Genomic DNA, 23,442 nt, shown 5'->3' with positions numbered 1-23,442 from the left:
TCAGAGAACCTGTACAGCACCAGTGAAACTTTCCTCCTAATGAACACTGCCAATGTGTCTCCTTCCTGAGCCTTATCAACCTCTTACAGAAGTGAGAACGAAGTCCATTTTAGACCTTGGTGGTGAAGTGGGAGGATGATTTTTTGCTCACTATGACATGCAGTGAGGCCTGTTCCTTAGCTCTCTACCTAGAGGGAAGTGCAAGCATACTCTGGGTCCCAGAGTAAAACAACTGCCAGTCACTACACTATCAGCTGGGGCTAGATTTGAACCAGGAAAATTACAGATGGCAGGGTCCCTCAGGGTATCACCTTCCCTGCTTTGAGCATTTTAAAACATTCTTTCCAGTTTTCCATGCTCCAATATCCATTTCTATGGGAATCAGAGCAGGAGAGATTACTCTGTTGAACTTCAGCCATATCATCTGAGTTGCAGCAATGTTTGCTACACTAATACACAGTATGGATTCTGTTCCCATCCATAGCAGACCAGGATTACCCTGCATACACACCTGCCAGAAAGAGGGCCCATCTGCCTTTTAGCCCCAACCCTGTACTGTTACAGCACTGAGCCAGCAACAGGGAGAGCCATGTTTAGGTTTAAGAAAGTGAATTTTCCCAGTCAAAAGCTGTAACTACTAGGATATAGGTTAGGCATTGCCTGGTCATGGATCGTAGTCACTGGGTTATTGGACTAAAAGGTGGGCAGAATCTCTCTCATGAGGTATAAATGAGCCTAACTTCTAAGACAAAAGATCACTGCCTTGTGCTGGGACCATCATGCCCTCTGAACTAGGACCATGATTTTTGCAATCTCATATGCGTGCTTAGTCCACCACCTATCATCTTTTCAAAGTCAGCAGGGCTATCTGCAGTAAGTAAGACCGAAATTGTGCATTAGCCTTTGCAGGACTGGGTCTAAATTGTTAGGGAAAGCAAGTGAGGCCTGTGAGTGCTCTGAGGCATAATGGTTCTGCCTCAAAAATAAGTCAACTCAGTACAGCCATGTCTAGCTTACCAAGATGTGGATGATCAAATCTTTGCTAAACAACCAAGTCGGTTCAGCAGGCACTATATGCAAAAAACCTTAGGCATATTTAGTATGGACGTTGGGAAGGGTAACTCTGTGTTGCCAACGCTCACAATTTTATCACGAGTCTTCTGGTATTTGGCATTCTGCTCCAAAGTCTAATTATAGGAATCACTAGTTATGCAATTGGGAGCTAGGTGTATCCGCCCAGTTGCCTGCTGGAATCATCAGGTTCTTAAATGCTTTGAAAACATCTGGCCTTGGAGCCAGAAAGTACATTAAAAAGTCCCAATATATATGTGTGTGTGTGCATTTAACAAAAATGTCATAGTTTTAAAGCTGATCTCATTATTTCATGGACTTGCCATATACTTTTGAAAGCCTGAGGGTCAGCAATACTGAAGATTTCCAAAATCAAGACGTTTCATGTTTTGTTGTCATTTTTTGAAGATGGTCCAGTTTTATGTGTGTGAAAAGCATGGTGGTTCATTTTTTTTCTGTTTCATAGTTGTTAGGGGCTCTTAAATAGAACAACTTTGAAATGAATATGAATTGAGTTTTAACACACACTGTCCAATTCTGAAACACAAAACCCCTAATGGGCTTAGCTTAGTTCTTGCTGGGCACAAAAATAAAGTGGTACATAGATGCATGGTAAAAGCAGCATGGAAGGTTGCTCCCCCATGTTGCTCAATGGGATTTTTGTCTGATACCTTAAAGTAACAGCCTGTTCTAGAATATAGTTCCCAGATGTTGAAAGTATGCCCTGCAAAGTCTGTGTGACTGTCTTTGAGATTAACTTTTCTGTACCTGAACTCCTTGCCCTCTCTTAGGGCCATCAGCAAGGCATTTCTTTGCAGCCCACTGACCTGTGGATGCTTTCTGTTCTTCAGCAATCTGCTCCAATCTGCCCAGGAGAGCATCAATGTTGGATTTGATCTGCGTCAGCTCGGTTTTGATTGTCTGCAGCTCACTGCATTTCACTTGGATGTGTGTGCGTCAGAGAGAGAGAGAGAGAGGGAGAGATAAGCCTTAGTCCACACAAACATCTTACATGTTAGGGACTGATTATATTCAATAATCTAGGAGTAATTGTGCTTACCATAAAACCTTTGATTGGGGAAGTGCTGTAGAAATGTGGGATAGGGACTGGGGAAATGTGGATAATCTGGATTTTTAATACGGAGTCAGTTCTGAAGAGACAGGATTGAAGAGTCAAGCACTGCTCATACAGGATTTCCTGGGAAATAGCTCAACAATTTCCTCACCTACTAAGAGGGTCACAGACTGCAAGCCCCATGAGTTTTCTGGGCTACAACTGGGATGGATTATTGAGAAGAGCCCATTTCCCCTTCACATCCCTGGAAGAACCCTTTTCCCCTCCAACATCTGGCCTTCCTCCCTGACATGATTCAGTTTCTGCCACGGCTTACTGACCAATCCCATTGTCCATACAGTACAGATAAGGGGAAGCTCAGGGAGGTGGCTAGTAGGGCTGTGTGAGGCTTCAGGCAGAGCTCCGGATCCGAAGAAGCTTTGGATGCTTTGGGGTCCAAAGCAGCACATCTGGGTCAAAGCACTGGCCTCGTTCGGCTTCTCAAAGAGCTTTAATGGGGAATCAATGAAATATCTATAACTTTGTTGCTTTTTGTTCAATTTGGATGAAACTTGCAGGGATGGTAGCCTCTGCTGAGAGCATGAAACCCACCAAGTTTAAGAAGATCAGTGCAGGGGTTTGGGGGGAACTGCACCCCAAATTCATGAAAGCAAAACTCATGTCATGTCTCAGCATTACAACATAGCAGGGTGAAAACTGCAGGGGTGGTGGCTCTTACTGAGGCCACAAAGCCTGCCAAGTTTCAAGAAGATCAGTGCAGGGGTTTTGGCTATACCCCAAATTATTGAAAACAAAACTCCTGTCGCAGCTATGTGTTACAACACAGGGGGGTGAAAACTGCAGGGGTGGTAGCTCTTACTGAAGCCACAAAGCCTGCCAAGTTTCAAGATCAGTGTAGAGGTTTGGGGGGGAACTGCCCCTAAAGCTGCGCACAAGCAAAACTCCAGCCGTGGGTGCTGTGGGACTAACTGTCTCTGGCTTGGGCTGGGGAGGGGAGATACTACTGCAGGCCTGGCTGCTAAGCTGCTGTATTCCCAGTTACCAATCAATCAATCATGATTCCCTCAGGGACTCAGGGACCAGCTCAATACACAGGACCTAGCTACTACATAACGAGCATCAATTAGCACCTACAAAACCAGGCTAAGGAGAGGAAAGACTCAATACAGACAACCAACTGCCCCAAGACAGACACAGTCTTGGCAAGAGTTTTGCCTGTCAGCAGCTAGAGGTGCAGGGCCCCTGCACTGATCTCCGCAACAGCTGGCAGGCATTGTGGCCACAGCAGGGGCCACCATCCCTGCAGCTGCCACCCCGCTGTGCCTCAACACATGTAGGGTCATCCATGGTACGAGTTTTGCTTGTCTGCAGCTTGAGGTGCAGTTCCCCCCAAACCCCTGCACCTATCTCCTTGAAACTTGGCAGGCTTTGTGACCTCAGTAAGAGCTACCACCCCTGCAGTTTTGACCCCCCCTGTGTTGTAACATACAGCTGTGACATGTTTGGTTTTTACGAATTTGGGGTACAGTTTTCCCAAAACCCCTGCACCGATCTTCTTGAAACTTGCCAGGTTTCATGCTTGCAGCAGAGGCTACTATCCCTGAAAGTTCCATCTAAATTGGACAAAAACCCCGCAAAGTTATAGATATTTCATTGGTTCCCCATTATACCCTATGGCCAGATCTCTGAGGTGGCTCCGAAGCTTCAGAACCGCTTCAGCCAGATCAAGGTGAAAACCCGGTCTGGAGCTCCGGATTGGATCACTGCCATCCGAAGCGGCCGGATCCGAAGCCAGATCAGATCACTGTTGACTCGCACAGGCCTAATGGTTAGGAATAGCTGGAGTCGGCCTGAAGCTGACATGCTGAGAAACCCTGACAGAAAGCTCAAATACTTCCCCATTTCCAGCAACTGAGCAGCAGCAGCATTCTCGTGCCTCTAGGAACAAATTAACTCCTGTTCCTAAGCATTCTTGGGCTGCTTTGACTGCTTGGGCCAACTGGACAGGGGAATGTAGCTGGTGTTGCCCATACCCACGTTTTCAGGAAGCTTCTAAAAGTCAAATTTTAGGCTTGCAGATCTAGAGTCCTGGAAAGTACCAGGGCTATAACTACAATTGGATAGGATAGGCTGCTCATTAGACTGGAACCAGTCACAGACTTGGCACAGAGAACTGAGAGAGAAAACCAGGCACTGGTGACATCAGTGGGAAAAGGGTACAGCTTCCTTGTCCGTAATTTGACTGTTGCCAATTACTGCATTTTGTAAATTGGCAAATAAAAAGAAATTATATGATTTAGAACAATGTTAGGTCAATGCACCCCCACATGGTGTGTCTGGAAGATTAGCTTAACTTTAAGACCGTAAAAGGACTTATGAGCAAATGTTGTCATGTATATTGTATAAAGGTAAGAAAGTCCTAGATGAATGAGGCTTCAGGAAGCTGGACTGGGAAGTGAGGAGAAACCAAACCTTCTGAGCATGAATGATAGGAGCAGCCAAGGTTGAATTAAAATGGCTCCACTATCAACACACTCTAGATGAAATAGAGTTCAGATGACACAGGTTTAGCTAGTGTCTTCATCGCCATTTGACAGATGGGACAGCTGACGCTCATGGTAGGTGATGACTTACATAAGCTCAGCAGGCCAAGGATAGAATAAGGAACAGAACTCCTCTTTCTTGTATTCTAGTGCTTTTCTCTCTCAGCCCCTGGTAACCACTTCTTCTTACTGCAGGTATTTATATATGCACGCAGTGGCAAGTTCATACTAGTGGTGAACCAACTAAAGACCAGTTACTCTGGCCAGGGAAGCTTAACTACAAGATAATCTTTGGCATAGGCTTATTTGTTGTTGGTTTTGACCATTAAAAATGCTTTTCATTAAGTATTTAGAAACCCTGAGCACCTTAAAGGTTGCCAATATAGCCCTTGGTAGCCCAGCAGAGGAATGAATATCTCTGCTCTATACTCTTTAGATATATTACCTTAAATTATATGTCAGCTTCAGGTGTAGTGTATTTAAGGGGGAAGCACGATCTCATGGACAGAATGTGGGAGTAGGAAACCTCAGTCCTATTCCTTGGGCAGTTACTTCCCTTTTTTTACCCCTTGGTTTTCCCCTTCTCTAACACGGTAATAAAGACCTTCATCTCCCACCGGATGGGGCTCTGAGACCTAATCAGTCAATGCTCAGCAAGCACTTTGAAATTCTTGGTGGATGGCCTATTTCTCTTTTATCCTCATAGTAACTGGGGCATAACAGGAAATTGATGGTGCTTTTGCAGGCTGCACATTGCATGCGGCATTCCTGTGCATACAGATACTCACATTTTAATTTGGCAGAGCTGTTTGCAATGGCGGCCGACCTGGCAAAAAGTTTGACAGGCAGTGTTGCTTTTACACGTCGCACTAAAGGAATGGTCGCTCGTGGACGCTTCACAGGGACCACCCTGGGGACAGGAGAGATCCGGCCTCGATACTCGAAAAGCCTGTATATCAAAACAGGTTACAGACTGCAAACAGTACAGTGAAGGATGCACTTTCAGAATGAAAGAAAATTTAGGCAACAAACACATTAGGAATAGCCATCAAGGGGAATGATTTACAGGTTACGCCACTAGAGGTTGCTGCGGCTACATACAAACAGCTGCTGCTGCCACATGATGCCATTTGCAGTAGAAGAGACAGAAGAGGCCTCTGAGATGAAGTTTGAGTGTTAAAGTTTCAGCTATGCTAGCAGGCAGTCCTTGTACTGGGCAACATTATGCACACAGAGGCCTGTCAGTCTGTCATTCTTAATGATTCACAATGGTCCCTTATTGAGCATGCTTTTTAAACATGCCCCCTAAGAGCTTGCTGTCAGAAGTGGCCGAGGACCTTGGAATATGTTCCTAGAAGAAGAGGTTTGGTTTCCCCATCCCCTCCAACACCTCCTCTTGCGTGTCCTCTCTCTGCTCCATTCTCCCACCTGCCCTGTTTATACTGCAAGTCATACAGCTGATTTACTGGAGCTGGCAGCACAGAGAGGACATGTGTCCTGTGAGATGTTTCATGGACTGGCCTGTCTGCTGCCATTATAAGATCTGATGTGAGCAGAGGGATATAGCACGACATTTATCTAGGCTGCATCCAGCCACGGACCCCTTCACCCTTCTGTCTGCCTCCAAACCATTGCCCTTCAGCCAAATGGAACCTTTCAACGCTAATGCCCATTAGCTTCAGCAAAGATGAGCAAGCCAAGAATGACAAGTATCCCCCAGGGCTCTTGGGGAAATACAAGGTGAGAGAGAGTTTGAAGAGAAAGCAAGAGTGGAACAGAAGGCAGGTGGCAGAGCAAGGGGAGTGAGACCAGACTTTACAGCACAGACACAGCTAAGAAACCTGCTCTGTTGAAGCAGTGTACTAAATAGGTAGATGTCTGTGAGGTCTTGCTGCTTGTCTTTGCTGGCAAAACTAATGTTGCCCCTTGGTCCCCTGCAGGATAACCTTAACTCCAGGAAAATGAGCTGGAGTCTGAGCTACTGTCTGCAGCTTTGGTCAAAAGAAGGCATGTCTACAGTAACTGCTTGTCCGGTGCCATGCACATAGCACATGGTTAGTTTTAGCTGCTACTGTGCTGTAGCAGTGTGCTAAAATGGGGGAGCATGCCATTACAGTGAGGTAGCTGCCAGTCACATGTAGACTAACATGATCACTATGTCACTGTTGTGCGTTGTATGACGGCAGTGTAAGGTGGTATGTAGATATGTCCAGAGATCACTAATGCCCAAACTCAGTATCATCCTGTCTGGGGGGTGGTAACTTTTTAGCTTAACAAGTGAGGGTGAAATTCCCACCCTCTGATGGGAGGTAGGAGAAAGGTGGGGTGATAGTTACTTCCAACTGAAGCCCTGTGGGTGAATATTACACACACTTTGGGGGAATCAGTGAGAGGGGGACAAACAGACTGAGAAAAAAGCTCCTATCCCAGATCTGCTGGTTTTAAAGAGCAACTTAAGGGTGCTTGTACATGTGACAATTTGCCATTTAAATGTGACCAAAAAATCACCATTTGGCTAGCATAATGGCGTCACTATATACACATGCATGAGGTTTTGTTGTGGCAAACTGTCCTGGAGCATGGCAAATTAGACCACCTCTGTTGTATTTTAGTCTGATTGTGGCAATTTGTCCCACTGTGGACAAAAAATCTGTCACATGTACATGTCACATACATATCAGCTCACCAAATTACATGTCCTGAGCCCCCTTGCCCACCAGCTGTGGTTACAATTCACTGGTACTTTCAGGTAATTTGCAGTGTCATTCACAGGTTTTTTGGGTAATTCATGTTTTAGGACACCAAGTGTAGCTGCAGAGCCTGACACGGATCAATCTTCTGCTGATCTCCTTTCTTAAATTCATTAATTAAATTAAATAAATATTTAAAAGAAACTTTTTTGTGTTAGTCATCTCCAAATTCACTCTACTGACAACTAGGGTGTGTTGGTGTGTTGACGACTGGGGTGCTTGAACTATGCCAGGCACCCAGGAGCACAGCTGCATTCCTGAAAAATAGTACTTTCATTATGACAGTAATGAAAGTACTGAAATTGCACTTAACTAAAATACGTCAATTCATAAAACTAAACAACTGTCACTGATCTGCACATATCACATTATAAGAGCTGTAGTTTAGTACCTCCTGCTGTAATTTAGTACTAAGAGGTCAGCAGGGTTGAATTGTTATGTGGGGCCCCCTACCATATTTAACTTTAAATAGCTCATGGAGAAATTTGGAGATTTTTGACCTGTCATCTGTAATAGAGTGACGGTATAAATTGACACCCATTGTGTCATTTTAAGGGAGACAGCTTGAGACAGTGTAGAAACCCCCTCGTCATACATACAAGGACTCTAAGCTTCTAAGGGCTTGTATAAAACATAGTTAGTGCCTAGGCCTTGCCCTGGCGCTCTGTGCAGGAGAATGTCACCATGAGTTCACAGAACCGTCAGTTATAAAAAAAGGCGCCCTCAGAGTCATATGCTGAGCAGCTGTGCTCTGGAAGTCACAAGAGGTCTGGACCCATAATTTGCTAAGGAAATGAAGTCAATGGAAGTTAAAGGCACTTGGTAGGGTCTGGGAATAATCAGTCTTCCGGTTCAGCAGCCAAATTGAAAAACAAAACAAAAATTTCTTGGATGATACAAAACCAATTTTTCTGCTGTTTTTTTCTTGCTAGAATGAAATAATTGAAACATTTTGTTTCAGGTTCTGAATTCAATGTCTGATACTTTGAATAAAATCAAAGAAAGCAAAGGGTTAGCACGATGAAGGAAAATCAGAGAAGGAAGACCTTCTTGTTCTGCTCAGTAGCCCAGTGACTTAGGTCCTCATCCCGATTTCAAGACCTAAATTTAATTCCTTCTCCTTCCTAAGGGGATTTGAACTTCCACCAGGATATCTGATATCCTATCAATCATGCTACAGTATATTCTAGGGTACTGTCCCTAGTCTTTCTTTGTAAAGTTTTTGCACCTTGTATAAGGTGTTTAAAAATTCTTTGGGCTAAAGAGACTTTGTAGCTTGTGGGTTAGGATGCTAACACAGGAGGTGTGACATCTGGGTTCAAGAATATTTAAACATTTTATTTAATCAGAATCACCATCAGGAGTGAGACCTATCCTTCCCAGAATACCCTATAGCCTGATGATTTAAAAATTTGAGAGGAGAGTGGCATGGGTTCAAAGCCCTTCAGGCAGAAGGCAAAATTAAATTCAGGTGAGTATCCAAGTTTCTGTTGTGAAACAAGAGATCCTTCCCCTCCTGTTCTTTGAATCCAGGCTTCCATAACCTTCACTTTTATTACAAGTGCCCCAATTGAAATATTTTGAGAGTATCAATGTAGTTTACTTCAAGATTTCCAATGCATTGTTTCACTGCAGCCTAAAACTATTCATGAATAATTTGTGAATTGTTTTAGTTACCCAGAGTTACATTTTTGGCAAATAAATACTTTGTTGGTCTGCTTGTTGTTCCCTAAGGCTCCCTCTACACATTACAGGTATTACGCAATTAACTGGTTAATCGTACAATTAATTTAGATTGGCTACACATGCAAAAGTCCATTCAACAATAAAGTTAGAGCTTGAAAATGTGTAACAACTTTATAGCTGTTTTCTATCCAGCTTTCATTTAAGCATACAGCAAGGAATACTTGAATGATAGCTATGCCCCCATGGCTGGGAGGCCCATCAGCTGACAGGAATCCTGCAGTTCATGGGGCTTGCAGCCATGGGAGCTTGCTAGTTGTTGGTTTAAAGGGAGTCTGGGATCAGCATGATTAGATCTAATGTTGGATCCCACAATCATGTCTCCTGCCATGCACATGAGGCATGGCATAAGGGAGGTCCTATCATGCCTTCACCTAAACACCTAGAGAGACCCTTAGAGAGGTAATACACATTTTCTTCAGTCTTCCCACATCAGTGTCTCCCTTGTGTGACATTCATACAGAGAGAGCTCCTTGTTTCACCCATTCCCTGCTTCTCTGCTTCTCTATCATGGCTACCTCTCTAGCTCATCTCAGTCTCTCCCTCACTAATGCAAGGGCCTCCCCCCATACCTCTCCATGTCTTCCTAGATCTCAGCTATACACCCTACTTCTCCCCCAGTGCCTTGTTTTCACAGTGTCTCTTGTGGGTTTGTAATCCACATGAAGCAGCATGCACAGAATAAAGCTCTGTTAACCATTATCTCCTCTGCTTACCTGTCATAGAAGTCATCTCTGTAGTATTCATAGTCAAAGTCATAACTGCTGTAGAAACAAAACAGGGGAAACTCTGATAAATTATCATTATTAGTTTATTGTTATCATTGTTGCAATTCATCTTCTCTGGCTGTCCAGTGGTCATTCCTGAGACAATGATTAGCTAATACTGATGTAGTTAAATAAACTAATTGTTTATTGTTGCTAAAGCATTGTCTGACCAATGTGATTATACTCCATCATCTGTCAGTTCAAGCTAATTCTGAAGGACAGAAAGGCAGAAAACACTAGACCAGGTCTGTTTAATCCAATGTCCTGTTTTCAACAGCATCTGACAGCAGCTGCTTGAGAGGAAGGTTTAAGAACCTGTGATAGGTAGATGTAGGAAAACCCACCTTGGCCATGTCTACACGAGACTCTGGCTGCACAGTAGCACAAGACTACTGTGCAGTACTGTCATGTGGCAGAAAACATGATGTGACGCTACTGCACAGTAATCTCAGGATACTGTACAGTCAGTGATATGAAAAAGCCATTAATCAGTACTACTGGCCATGTCTATACACTGTTGCTACTGCGCAGTCATTTAGTACTTGCTTATGCATAAGCAAGTACTAAATGACTGCGCAGTAACAGGTGTTACTGTGCAGTATGGTCGCTGCATGATGTTTTTCCCAATGCTACTGTGCAGTAGCAATGAGCTACTGCACAGTAGCGCTTCGAGAACCTCTGAGTGCTGATTCGATTTGGAGGAGATCTGGCCCGATTTGGTGGCTGAATCTCTGAATCCAAATCGAATCAGGAGACCAATTAAAAGGTCTAAATCAATTTGAAGCTCTCCAAATAGATTTGAAAAAGATTGGGAGAGCTTCGGCGATTCAGGCAATCCCCGCTTAATGCCGCAGGTAGCTGTACCTGGACTCCATGCTGGTAAGTAGGGGGTGGAGAAGTGGGGCTTGAGGAGGGGGGAGAGGGCCATAAGGGGACCCCTGCCATGCCCTATCCCCTGCCTGCTGCCCCCACTTCCCTTAGTGCTCCCCCACACTGTTCCAGTCCTCCCATGGCTGCCTGCCTGGCCCCAGCTCTCGGCTCTTTAAAAAAAGCCCCTAGTTACCAGCTGCTGCCAGGCAGGGGGGTGATCCCCACTGTCCCTCACTGCCCCACACCACGTGGGGGGCTCTGTGCAGTAACTTGTTGCTACTGCACTGTAGCAACTTGTGTAGATGCACCCACTGCACAGTAAGTTCGGTAACTGCGTAGTCATTTAGTACTTCTTTATACAAGAGTAACGACTGCACAGCCAGGTTCTCATGTCCTGAGTAAGTGTCATCTGAGCCTTTAACAGTGATTGGTTGATGCTCTGGCACACAAAGGCTAGGTACAAACATTCAGAAAGCCTGAGATGGAATTGATCTGAGTTATAAAGTTTTCTATAAGTAGCATAGTTGTGATTGGTAGCAAACAGAGCACACATTCACACTTTGTGGGGTGGGAGGGTGGAGGGGGGGAAATCTTAGACTGAGTTCTATCATTTTTAAGCCAGTCTGTGTGTGTTCTGTTATAGATCAGTTTTCTATCACTTATACAGGTAAAGTGTAATGTCTGTACATGGCCAACATGTTTATCCTTCCTAGTATCCTTTGATTGCAATTAACTATCATGGCTGTTTTTAATATTCTTGTTATCTATATGAATAACCAAAATCTTTTTGAAGCTTACTAAATTCTTGGCCTGTGCAGCAGTGAGTTCCACAGACTATTTATTCACTGAGAGAAAAAAAATCATCAGGTTTTAATTCTCTACCTTTTATTTTCATCAAATGTTCGCTTGTTCTTGGAGAAAATGGAGACAGACACCTACCTGCCTTCTCTGAGCCATTCATCATTCCATTTATTGTCATCATGGTGCCTTTAAATCATTTCCTGTCAGGCAAACAATCCAAATCTTTCCCATCACTCTTGGTATGAGCTATGAGAGGCAGCTCCTGCTCTCACTCTGGGATAGGCCAAGGCAACTCTTTGAAACTCAATGGAATTATATCCATGTAAAAATTGGTGCAAGTGTGATCTACTTCAAACTTCTGTTCAGATTGGGTTGACTTCCCTCACACCAGGAGCTGGGTTAGCATAGCATGGTGCAAAGGAGAAACATAATAATTACCTTTCTTTGATATTCTGTGTGGCCACTGCCCTGCCTCTTCCTCTCAATCTCTCCCTGACAGTTTCAAGAGGCTCTTCCTTCTTTTTGGGCTAGCTCTGAGTAAACATCTCTAGATAGCTGAAGGCAGTTTTCCAGTGCCCTTTAATCTATTCTCCTTTCACTGCCCTGTACAGGTTTTAGTGTTATTCTGTATATTCTCAACTTATTATTTTAAGGGAACTGGTAAATATCATCTCAACAAAGAGGTGTGTAACAAGAGAAGAGGACTATAGGCCTGGCGTTCCCACCTAAGCAGATACACTCTGGCTCCTGGCTTATACTGCTGGTTTATTCCTTTAGTGAAACCCTTGAACTGAGGGTGTTATCCAAACCAAACCTACCCTCTTTTGAAATTCACTGGTCCCTGAGGCAACAAGACAGTGTGGTTTAAACTCACTGGGCACATCCACACATGCAAGCACGTGCGTTTGCAGCAGCTCAAAAAAAAGCAGTGCAAATTTGAGCCTGGGCTTTTTGCCTCAATGCACATGTTTGGACATGCACTTTATTGAGGAGCAAATTGTGCCACTTGGAGCAAAATAACCCTGCCTGGCTCTTCCTGGATCTGCAGCCAGGGGGAGCTAGAGGCTGGGGCCAGCACCTGTGCTGTCCCCAGCAGTATAAAAAGCTGCCCTCTCCTGGCCCCATCAGTACAAAAATCTTCCCTGGCAAGTAGCTCAGGGCTACTCACTCTCAGGAGCTTCTTGGGCCAGCCAATTAGTACCTAGGGACACTGCCCTTTGTGCCAGCTGGACTGCTGAAGGAGCCCTGAGAGTTCCCTGCACCCTTTACCTGCTGCAGCAGTCTAGCAGTGGGGGCTGCTGTGCACCTGCCAGACCTGGATGGGGACTGCAAAGCCAGTAAAGGCATCTGCCCCTCTGGGTCAGCTGCCAATGGGCTGTGGCTGCACAGTTAGCCTCATTGCGGCACTACTGCCATGCGTGACCCCTGCCTGGGCATCTGGGGGGATATTGCCCAGAAGATGTTCTGGGTGTGGTGGCCTGCTATGAACTGTCAAAGCATGTCCTCCTGGCCCCATTTGGCCAGGAGGTCAGCCACAGTCAGATGGGTCCAAGGCAAGCTCTGAGCAGGCAGGGTTCTGCCACTGGCCTTCCTAGCAGGAATTCTGGTGTTCCGTATTGGAAAACAGAAAAATCCCTGATAAAATAATCCCGAAGTCATTCTGTAAAATACCCCAAAATCCATGTTCCTCCACAATTAAAACAAAAGACTACTATAAAGAGAGAGAGTGAGATAGAAACAGTGATCAGTTGGGCACTATTTTATTGAGATAGCTACAATGTTAAAGCAATGTAGAAGCCTACCAGTGTCTCTATCATAATAATAAAGTGAAGTCTAAATACATGTTTCATGAATTCATGAAACATGAACATATATTTTGCTGCCCTCTCACAGGGGCTATGGCCCCCACACAGGGGCTACGGCTCCCCAACAGAGGCTATGGCCCCAAAAAGGGCTTATGGCCCCCACACTAGGGCTATGGCTCCCCAACAGAGGTTATGGCCCTCCAACAGGGGCTATGGCCCCCACACAAGGCTACAACTCCCCAACAGGGGTTATGGTCCCTACACAGGGGCTACGGCCCACTAACTGGGGCCAAATGGCACCCACAGGGGCTACCACCCCTGCAAGGCTCACATGCCCCACCCCAACCCCCCAATTGCTGCCCCACCTGGCCCCATCCCCTGCCAGCTGCTGCAGCCCCCCCGATGGCTGCCACACCCAGCCCCACCCCCTGCCCTGCCCCGCCCCATCACCCACTTGCACCCCCAGGCTCCCAAGGCTGCCCCCTCCAACCCCAGGCACCATCACTTTAAAAAGAACCTCCCCTCGAAAAAAAGTCTCTACTTACCCTAAAAGCAGGGGCTGGGGGGCAGCTCTGGAGCCTCCTGGCAAAGCCCCCCTAGGCAGCACAGGGCAGCAGGGGGCAGCAGGGCCTGGGCAAGGGCCACTGGGGCTGTCCCTCTGCTCCGTGCTGTGCAGGCGGGGCCCCAGTGATAGCTACAACTGCTGGTAAGTGCCAGGGTGGGTGTGTTTTCCCCCCCACTATGGTGATGCTGGGGTGGGGGGCAGGAATCAGGGGTCCAGGGGAGGCTTGGGGGGGATGGGGGGATGGGGCCAGGCAGAGCATGGATCGGGGGCCTCAGGGGGGTCAGGCAGGGGGTGGGGCCAGGCAGGGCTGGGGGGGCTGGGGGAGTGGGTGGGGCTGGCAGGGGTCTCTCCCCATAGTCCTCTCCCCTCTTCTCCAACCCCTCGACTCCTTACTTACTGGCACTGGAGCAGTGGTGCTGCAGCATGCTGCCTGGCACCTCCCTGCCTATTTGTATAAAGAGTATTTGGAAAAGAACAACCCAGATTCTAAGCTAATATAAATTATCCTGATTCCTTTAACCTCAACAGAACTGCTGTGGTTTATACCAGCTGGCTTTGTCAGAGAGGGTAAGCCTTGGGAGATGGGTAAGAATGAAGAGGACATTCATAAAAATCTTGGTTAGAGCTGCCAAGATGTTTTAACACATTTCCTCCCTCACTAGGACACAGGCCATGGTTATGAGAACAAAGTTGGTTCTGTTTTTTTAGATTTGAATTGAATTTCAACCAGGATGCGGTGGGTTGCTTGTCTAGTGTGCTTAGCTACCTTGACAGTGAGCAAGTGAGGATGTGCATACATGTACGCATATACTAGATCATAAATAGCACTTTTCTTTCCTGTGATGCATCCTGGAAATTTGATAATATTCTCTTCACACTGCAGGGGTTTTTCACAAGGCAGGGCAAGACACATATGGAAAGCAGAAGGTTTTCAAAGCATTGCAAAAACACTAACTGCTTGGTTGATGTCTGATGTCGTGGCACACAACCATCCATGGTACCTCAAGGAAGACTGAGACTGCTGAATGTCTCAGGTACACCCTATTAAAGTGCAGCTATTGCACAGCTGATTGAGAGCATGCTCCCTGTAATAAGACAGGTAAACCAGCCTGGATAAAATAAGAAGAGATTCCAAGATTCACTTCTCTTCAAGTCCAACAAAGGATGGATAGGAAATGGCTTTTCTTTCTCATGAAAACAGGAGTCTTTTTCTATTTTGCATCAGGCTGAAACTAAGATCTTTCAAAAGAATAATTAAAACAACAAGAAAGAAAGTAAGAGAATCAGTCCTTAGACCACCCAATACCCTCATGATTGGGACACTCACTGAGAAGGTGAGGTATTTGATATGAATTAAGTGAAAGAATTGCATGAACCTGGGTTTCCTTTATCTTAGGCAAGTACCTGTATAGGCATTTCTGGGCTTCACGAGCATCTTGGGAAGACTAGAAATTCCATCTTGGGTCAAAGAAATCTGTCTACTGTCAAAACTGATGCTAAGTCCCAGGAAACTTTACAATTCATCAAGTCACCATTTGCTGATAAAACCTTTTTTTTCCATCAGGATTTCCCAACCAGCTCTCATTCCTTTGTTCTCTGGGATTCTACAGCACTACGCTGTGCAGCCAAGCAGGAGGCCTGACTTTTGTCTCTTTGGCATCAGAAGCACTTCTTGGTGTGTGGCTGGGGCACAATGGGTTTAATTTAAAGATTTGGGCAACAGGCAGCAGTTTATGGGGAAGCACATATTGGGGTTTCTGAGTAAATCCATTCTGCAAGTTGGAAAGTTTGGTGTAGCAGCCCATGATCATAATGGAAAGGGCAAAGGTAATTCCAAACAAGGAAGTAACTTACAAAGCTAGGTTCTGTCCAGGTAGCAACTGCTCACCATGCCACTAACTCTTGCACAGCAAGGTAAAATCATATACTTCCCCTAGTCTGGAAAGAGGTGGGTTAAAAACAGAATGGTCACAACTTGTCCACATCCTTTGTATGGTGTGGGGGAAGGGAGGAAAAACTGAACATAGTACTCCAGATGTGGTCTCATCAGTGCAGAACAGAGAGGAATAATTACTTATCTCAAGCTGCTGGCAACACTCCTATTAATCCAGCTCAATGTGCTGTTAGCCTTCTTTGCAACAATGGCACACTGTTGATTCATATCCATCTTACTGTCCATGTAACCCCCAGGTCCTTTTCTGCAGAGCTGCTGCTTAGCCAGTAGCCATGCTCAGTAGCCATGCAGATGCTTGGGCATCGGCACTACACATAAGTAAGGAACTACCAAAACTGAGGTGTCAGGAGATGAATTTCTTGGGCCAATCATGGGCTTATCACAGCAGTCCTCCTGTGCCTCTGATTGGCCAAGGGGCTCCAGTGGCCTTGGTTTTCATCACTGATTAGCCAAGAGGGCTGTCTGTCATATGGTCCCACCCCTCACCACTGATTGGTGGAGCAGGGTGAGGCCATACAATGGGCAGCCCTCTCAGCCAATCAGCAGCAAGAGGTGGGAGGGAGTGTGTGTGACTGCTATCTTGGCTGCTTCCCCTTGTGCTGGTGGCTCCCCTCACCTCCCAGCAGGTTGCCAGACCAGGCCACAGCAGCCATGAGGATTACTTAATTGCACTGGGAAGCCAGCATTTTTTTTTTAGTAATTTTTTGGGGGGGTGGGGGGAGCGGTTGCAGATCTCATGACAATGCCCCATTTCATTGTTTCCACAAAATCTGCAAAATCACAAATTGAGTGGGTCTCTATGCATAGGTTAGAGTAATTGACATTTGGGCAAATAACTGAAATTGGATTCTATCCCTAGTGTCCACATTTTAAAAGACATTGAAAAACTAGAGGAGGTGCACAAAAGAGGCAGAGAAACAATTCAGGGGCAGGTAAAAATGCCTTACAATGAGATTCCTATTAGAAAACTCCATCTGTTTAGATTATCATAAAGAAGCTAGAGAGGGGACTTGATTATAGTGTCTAAGTACCTTCCTGAAGGGAATATATTGGATAGTAAAGGTCTCTAATCCAGTAGAGAAAAGCAGAACAAGAACTGATGGCTTTAACCTCAATGGCTGGAGGCTGAAGCCAGGCAAATTCAAATGAGAAATAAGGCACAAATTTCTGACAATGAAGACTATTAACCATTTGAACAAATGACCTAGGGAAGTGCTGGACTCTCCATCTTTTGAAGATATCACTTCAAATAATGACTGGATGCCAAGGCAAAATGATCAAATGGTTCCTTCTTGCCTTAACCCCTGTGACTCCATGAATACATATGCCAGTGAGAAGGCAGGCAAAAAAGAGCCCTCCCCTTGTTCAATGATTACCATTCAATCTTAGTTTTTCACTCAGACTGCATAAAATACCTGTAATTCCTCTTTAGATAGGAAGTGCCCCACTCCTGATGGATCAGTGGGCCTGACTCATGGCTCATAATATGACACAATTTACTCAGTTAATGCACTGTATAAGGGAAGTAATCAGTGTAACAGACGGCCAAGATGGGGAGGCAGGATCTCACCAAACAACTCCATTCTCCTCCATAAGGAAGGGGAGGACTTTCTCTTTGTTCATTGTTATTACTGTTACATTAATCCACTACAGCAGAACTCTGTTTGCTCACCACCTAATGTGTTGTTTTGCCCCTGACAGTCATGGAGCAGAATTAGAAACAAAGCCAGGTTCTCAGATGTTCTCATGGTGAGATGATGGTGTTTGCCAATTCAAGATCATACCTTCCATTTGTCAATCCATCCAGCAAACCAAATTCATCCCTAGGGCAGCTCAGCATTTGTGACTCTAGCTTTGTTAGGAATAAATTGAATAAATGTTGTGTATTTGTCAAATAACTCCTGTCTAAAGGGTTTACGGATCTGTTCTATCATAGCAGTAACAATAAAGAAAATTTTGATGTAAGAGGAGGTGTCTGTGCCCCCAGGGTCATCTGCCATCATATATGTTGCCAGTAGGTACTTACCTGGTGCTCCTAAGTCCCTGCCTAATGGTGTACAGGCTTTATGATGGTCCTATGGACTAGGAACAATTCATCCCTAGTATGTCTGTGATATTAATGAGGAATTAGGTAGAACAGCCACTATTGTTACTTGCCTATCACACTTCATTTTAATGAAGGGAAGTTGACTTGATCTTGAGGGAGGAAGCTTGGAGCTTGATTCTGTAGGGCATCTGGCTTTGGACAGCAACAGGCCCCATGCAGTGTTGTTAGATCAGTCGTTAAAGGGTTCCAAAATCTCCTCTACTGATGTACAGTGGTACCTGTGAGCCCTTTGGTAGCACATTAAGCAATGCTTGCAAGGGGCAGTTCAAGTGAGCCCTAACCAGCACTGCTGAAAACCAGGCTCAGTGCATTAAACACATTTTCAAATCTAACTGAAAATTGCTGATAAAAAAGAGTGTCTTAGACTCAGCCATAGACTCAGCTATTTATCTGTGCCTGATAATTTCACAGCAGGGACAATACATCTCTGTGAGACAGACATATCATTTTTCAGTGATCCAGCAGGGCTCCCTTTGTGTACGGGAAAAAATTCTGCAATTTTCCAATCAGCAGGCAACACTAAGGACTACATCTCCTTAAAAAAAATAAACACAAGCAATTAGTGAGCCAGTTCTGTTCTGCAATGCTCTAAGGGTGTAGCCCGAGAGCCAGTTCCTTTTTTTTTCATCTTATTTTTGATGAAAGACCTTTAAATACCTTATTTCTTTATGATCCCTAAGGGTTCAGGATGGTCAGACTGAAAGACACTGAATGGCAATTTTCAAAGCTTTGTGGGGTCATGTTGCATCTAGGAAACTTGCAATGCTGTCTTCTTGTGTATGTACGAATTTACAGGTGTAAATTTGAGTGGTTGCTAAGAGTTATGATAAGCTCTTCTAGTTTTGCACATATGACATAAGAGTTGCTTCTGCATAAAATCTGAGTCTGTGGGAGATCTGAGGGAAGTAAAGTGAATCCTCTTCAATAGACAGAACTGTACTATGGTTGCTGCTCCAGTACATGGGCAGGCATAGTTGCCTCAGCCCCTACCTGTCACAAATGTAGTGTTGGGCCCACCAAATTTGCATATGTGCAGATCTTTTCAGCCATCTCCTGTGCTTCCCAATAATCACCATGCATAACTGTCACAGGTAGCTTAATGAAGGCATGTAGGGGGTACAAATGAACTGCAGCATGTCTACATGACCTGCAGAACAGCCCACATGGGAGGGAGGGTCTGGAAGGCTTAGTACTGACCTTTTGCACCAATTTTTGGGGTCAATTTAATGATGGGACACAACAGAGGAGGAAATACCTACCTTGCCAGCCTATCTGAGAGGAGAGCCTTACTCAGACCGATAATAAAAATGAGCCTGGTCCCTGTTTGTGTGCATCACAATTTGTCATTACATTTTAAGACTCTTGCAATCTCTTAGGTCCTGTGCACTTGGTTAAATTCACTTGCCTATTCTGAGATAAACAAATACCCCATTAAATACATCCTTTTAATGATACAAGTTAGAATGATGCCACTGGGGACAGGAGTTTCCTGCTAAAAGGTCAGAGAAAGTGCTTTCTGGCTTCATGTGGTTGCTGACTTTTCATTTACCTCTGGTCACTTGTACATTAGTCCTTGCCATGGGCAACTGGTGCCACTTTAGTCAGGGGGGTATATGCCCCCCACCATGCAACCAGTCCCACCGACTGGGAAGGGGGTCCCCATGGGCGATCCTGCGGACTGGGAGGAGGGTGCTCCCCCGCGGGCAATCCTGCAGACTGGGAGGGGGGGCTGTGATCATTGCAGCCGCTTCTGGGAGCAAGCACCGGGCAATCGCTGCAGCTGCTTCCAGAAGCAGCAATTTGCTGGTGCTTGCAGAGGGGGCACCAGCGCTCCTGCCTGCTGCCCCCTGCCCACTGCTTAAGCAGTGAGCATGGCCATCAGAGGGTGCATCGGCGCTCTCAGGGGTGCATGTGCATTCCCGTGCACCCCCTACATGTTGCCACTGGTCCTTGCCCATTTTGCAGTACACAGTATCAAGCAGCATACTAGCAGAGACAGAAGGTGACTCAGGAATGACAGGAATAGGTCCCAAACATAAATAATGTGTGCCCCCTGTGGCTGGGCAGGCACAGTGGCAGTGGGAGCATGTTGGTGGTGGCAGAAGCATGGTGCCGGTAAACAGGGGAGCTCCCACAGATGCTGCTGGCACTGTTGGCAGTGGAACGGAGGATGGGTGGTGGGGGTGGTGAGTGCCAACCACGGGTTGGTGACTACCTGCAGATGCCGCCAGCAGTGTCGGCAGAAGCCAGTGGGGATTGCAGACCGTCTGCGGATGCCACTGCCGGTGTTGGCGGTGGGGTGGCTAGTGGAGACCACCTGTAGGCACCACTGACAGTGTCGGCAGTGCCTTTTTGTAGAGGGTACACCACCACGCTCAGCAGGTGCATGTGCATGTGCACCAGTGTGCACCCCCTATGTGTTGCCCCGGTCCCAAAAATGCCCAGGGAAATTTTGTTTAGATATTAATTGCTTATGCTAAAATTTTTTACTGAAAGACAAAAGATTTGAGATCTAGTATGTGAAAAATACAAGGTATGATCGAGATATGGATCACATTTTTAAATTAGAGTCATTGTCTGGGGCTTTCAAGAAATCGTGTTGCAGGATCATTCCTGTTGAAACTATCCCAAACAAATGTTTGTCTAAGCTGTGCTTAAAAACTTTTAGTGACAGAAGTTCCACAACCTCTTTCGGTGATTTGTTCCAGTGCTTAACCACCCTCAGAGTTTGAAAGTTCTCCAGAATATCTAATCTAAAGCTTCTTTCTTACAATTGAAGCCCATTACTTTTTGTCCTACCCTAGGGACACAGAAGACAATCCATCACCATCCTTTTTATAACAACCCTTTTTGTATCTGAAGACTGTTATCAACTCCTCCATCAGCCTTCTCCTCTCTAAACTAGATAATCCCAGTTCTTCCAGCCTTTCCTCATACATTATGTTTTCTAGACCTCTAATCTTTGTTGTTGCTCTTTCCTATTTGTGCCCATCTTTCTTGAAGTGCTGTGCCTCAAACCAGACACAGTACTTCAGCTGAAGCCTTACTAGTGCTAAATACAGTGAATGAATCACTTCCCACTACTTGTACTAGTGGGGCTTTTTTGCCACAGTATTAAACTGTTACATCATAGTCAGCTTGCAAACCACTATAATCTAATAGGTCCTTTTCTGCAGTAAAGAAGCCTAGCTAGTCATTCCCCATTTTGTGCACGTGATTGTTTTATCCTAAGTGTAGGACTTTGAACTTACTAAATTTCATTTATTTTCAGATCTTCATTCTGTTCTCCAAAGCATTTGTTACCCCAGCCAGTTTGATATTACCAACAGATTTATTAAGTGTACACTCAGTGCCATCCTTCAAATCATTACTGAAAATATTGAAGAGCACTGCCTTTAATACTAATACTATTTATCCTGGACCTTAGATCAGTATACTGTTTTGGGCCTATCTTTTATCTGATCTGTATTTGGGAAGAAGCATTTTTATAGAAAGGTATTTCCCGTGCCCATTGGTGATGTGAGATTGGCCATGCAGCCCCTGGAAACCCAGCTGCAAAACGGGAAGTGCCAGCAGAAATGCATTTCTGGTTTCACTGCTGACTTGGTGATCAGCTGTGGGGTACTCCCCACACCCCCGTGTTGGCAATCTGGTGTCCCCCCAGACTTGGGAGAGACCGGTCAACCTCCTGCCCCTTCTCTTTGCTTTTAAATGTTTAAAAGGTGCCTAAAAATCTGACATGTTTCTAATTTGAGAGGAAACAGATTGGTAGTCGGAATGCAAGTGATAAGCAAAGGATGCAGAATAAATGCACTTAAATCCATATCTGTATGGAATGAATTTATATATGGATACAAGGGCCCCAAATATATTAAAAAACCCATATAAACTATGCCTCTTGTATATCAATATAAATATATATAGTTGGCCAAATTTGCCCCTGATATGCTTTCCCTGCATTCCCAAGCCCTCTTAAATCTGGACTAAATCCTTTTCAGTAACTGCAGTTGACACACGCAAAAATGAGATCTGGCTCATAGAATTCAGTGGAATGTAAATCTGACCAGGCTTAGACTTGGAGTATGGACACCAATTTTCATATAGACCCTTCCATTTATTTATAGGTACAGTATATAAGCCTCTTGTGCACAGGTATCTATTCACATACTGTACTGATACATCCATTACTGTATACATATGTATGGAACCTATACAGAGATAAATTGTTCCTTGGTAGTTAAGGAATGTTTCTCCATCACTCAGGGCTATAATCTTTCCTTCCAGGCTGAGCTGTATGGCTCTAAAATCAATGTGCTATAACTCCAGAATGCCAGCTGCCCTCATACCCATTCCTTTCCTCCCAGTCTGGCTTGCTGGATTTTCATTTCCTATCTGTTTGGGGGGGATAATGGTTTAGAACAGAGAGCAGACATTAACAACTTCCACTCCACAACTGTTTGCAACAGTTTGTAAGCCTGTACCAAACAATTTGATGCCATCATAAATCATATTTACAATAAATGCCCTGTGGGCAATGGAATGGTATGTAAAACACAGAGCATTATTATAATGGGCTTGCTTTGCAGATATTAGATTCCAGATAGTGTTCTCTGAACTTAGAAAGGGCATGGAAGGCAATATTTTAAGTGAGAGGCGTAAGACACATCCAATAGTTGGAATGGGTGTGTCTTTTTTAAGGGTATATAGCCAGGGGTGGATCCAAGTGGGGTGCACTGGTGTAGTCACACTCACTCTGACTTGTGGTCTACCCAGAGTTCAAAACCAATTTCCTGGTAATGGCATCAGCATTTCCATTTTGGCAGCAGTGAAGAAGGCAATTGAGCTCACTGGTCCTTCAAATCTACCTGATTCCTGCTGATTTCTTCATTCCATAGGTGTTAACGATCCCCACTTTTTAAAATGGTTTTGATGTTCCACTAATCAAGCTAACTTTTCTTTTGCAATTCTGCTCTGTTAGCCACTCCTGGTAATGTAGCTCCTATTTCATAGCTCTGCAGACTGTTTTAACTTATTCCAATAAAGTTATATTTGTTCTGCTTCAATCTTATACTGAATACTAGCAAAATACCCGTTATGAATGACTGCGGGGGGATGGGGGGAGGCAGGGGCAGATACCAGATTCTGCGGGGGGATGGGGGGAGGCAGGGGCAGATACCGCTTCTCCCTCTGCTGCTCTGTGTCCTGCCCCGATCTCCCAACATCCTGCTGCTGCTCTGGGTCCAGCCCTGCTTCACCCACCCCACCCCACCATGGGGAGTGCCTGGCAGCTGCAGGCCATTGTGGCGGGGAGCATGGTTCACAGCCTCAGGTTGCCATATAGGAAGCGGGCATGGGGGCGTGTCCAGTCCCGTGGCCACATGCTACAGGTGG

The 23,442-nt window shown here is 45.2% G+C and overlaps 1 protein-coding gene across 11 annotated transcripts in view; it reads right to left on the bottom strand.

Moving 5' to 3' along the window:
- Nucleotides 1-23,442, bottom strand: part of RALY (RALY heterogeneous nuclear ribonucleoprotein) — a 437,215-nt gene that overhangs the window by 20,231 nt on the left and 393,542 nt on the right. For 10 of the 11 annotated variants that reach the window (XM_090064608.1, XM_090064602.1, XM_090064601.1 and 7 more), the window contains 3 exons: nucleotides 9,899-9,946; nucleotides 5,478-5,638; nucleotides 1,899-2,012 (listed from right to left, as the gene is read on the bottom strand). In XM_090064608.1, coding sequence (XP_089920734.1) covers nucleotides 1,899-2,012; nucleotides 5,478-5,638; nucleotides 9,899-9,946 — 323 coding nt within the window. The remainder of the gene's footprint in view (nucleotides 1-1,898; nucleotides 2,013-5,477; nucleotides 5,639-9,898; nucleotides 9,947-23,442) is intronic. The other variant, XM_090064603.1, reaches the window with a different exon arrangement.

Source organism: Crocodylus siamensis, chromosome 10 (genome assembly GCF_052110815.1).
Source record: "Crocodylus siamensis isolate JL-2025a chromosome 10, ASM5211081v1, whole genome shotgun sequence".
In the NCBI taxonomy this organism is placed as follows: domain Eukaryota; kingdom Metazoa; phylum Chordata; order Crocodylia; family Crocodylidae; genus Crocodylus; species Crocodylus siamensis.
Note: the sequence above shows the minus strand (reverse complement) of the source record. Positions and strands in the feature narration are given on the sequence as shown.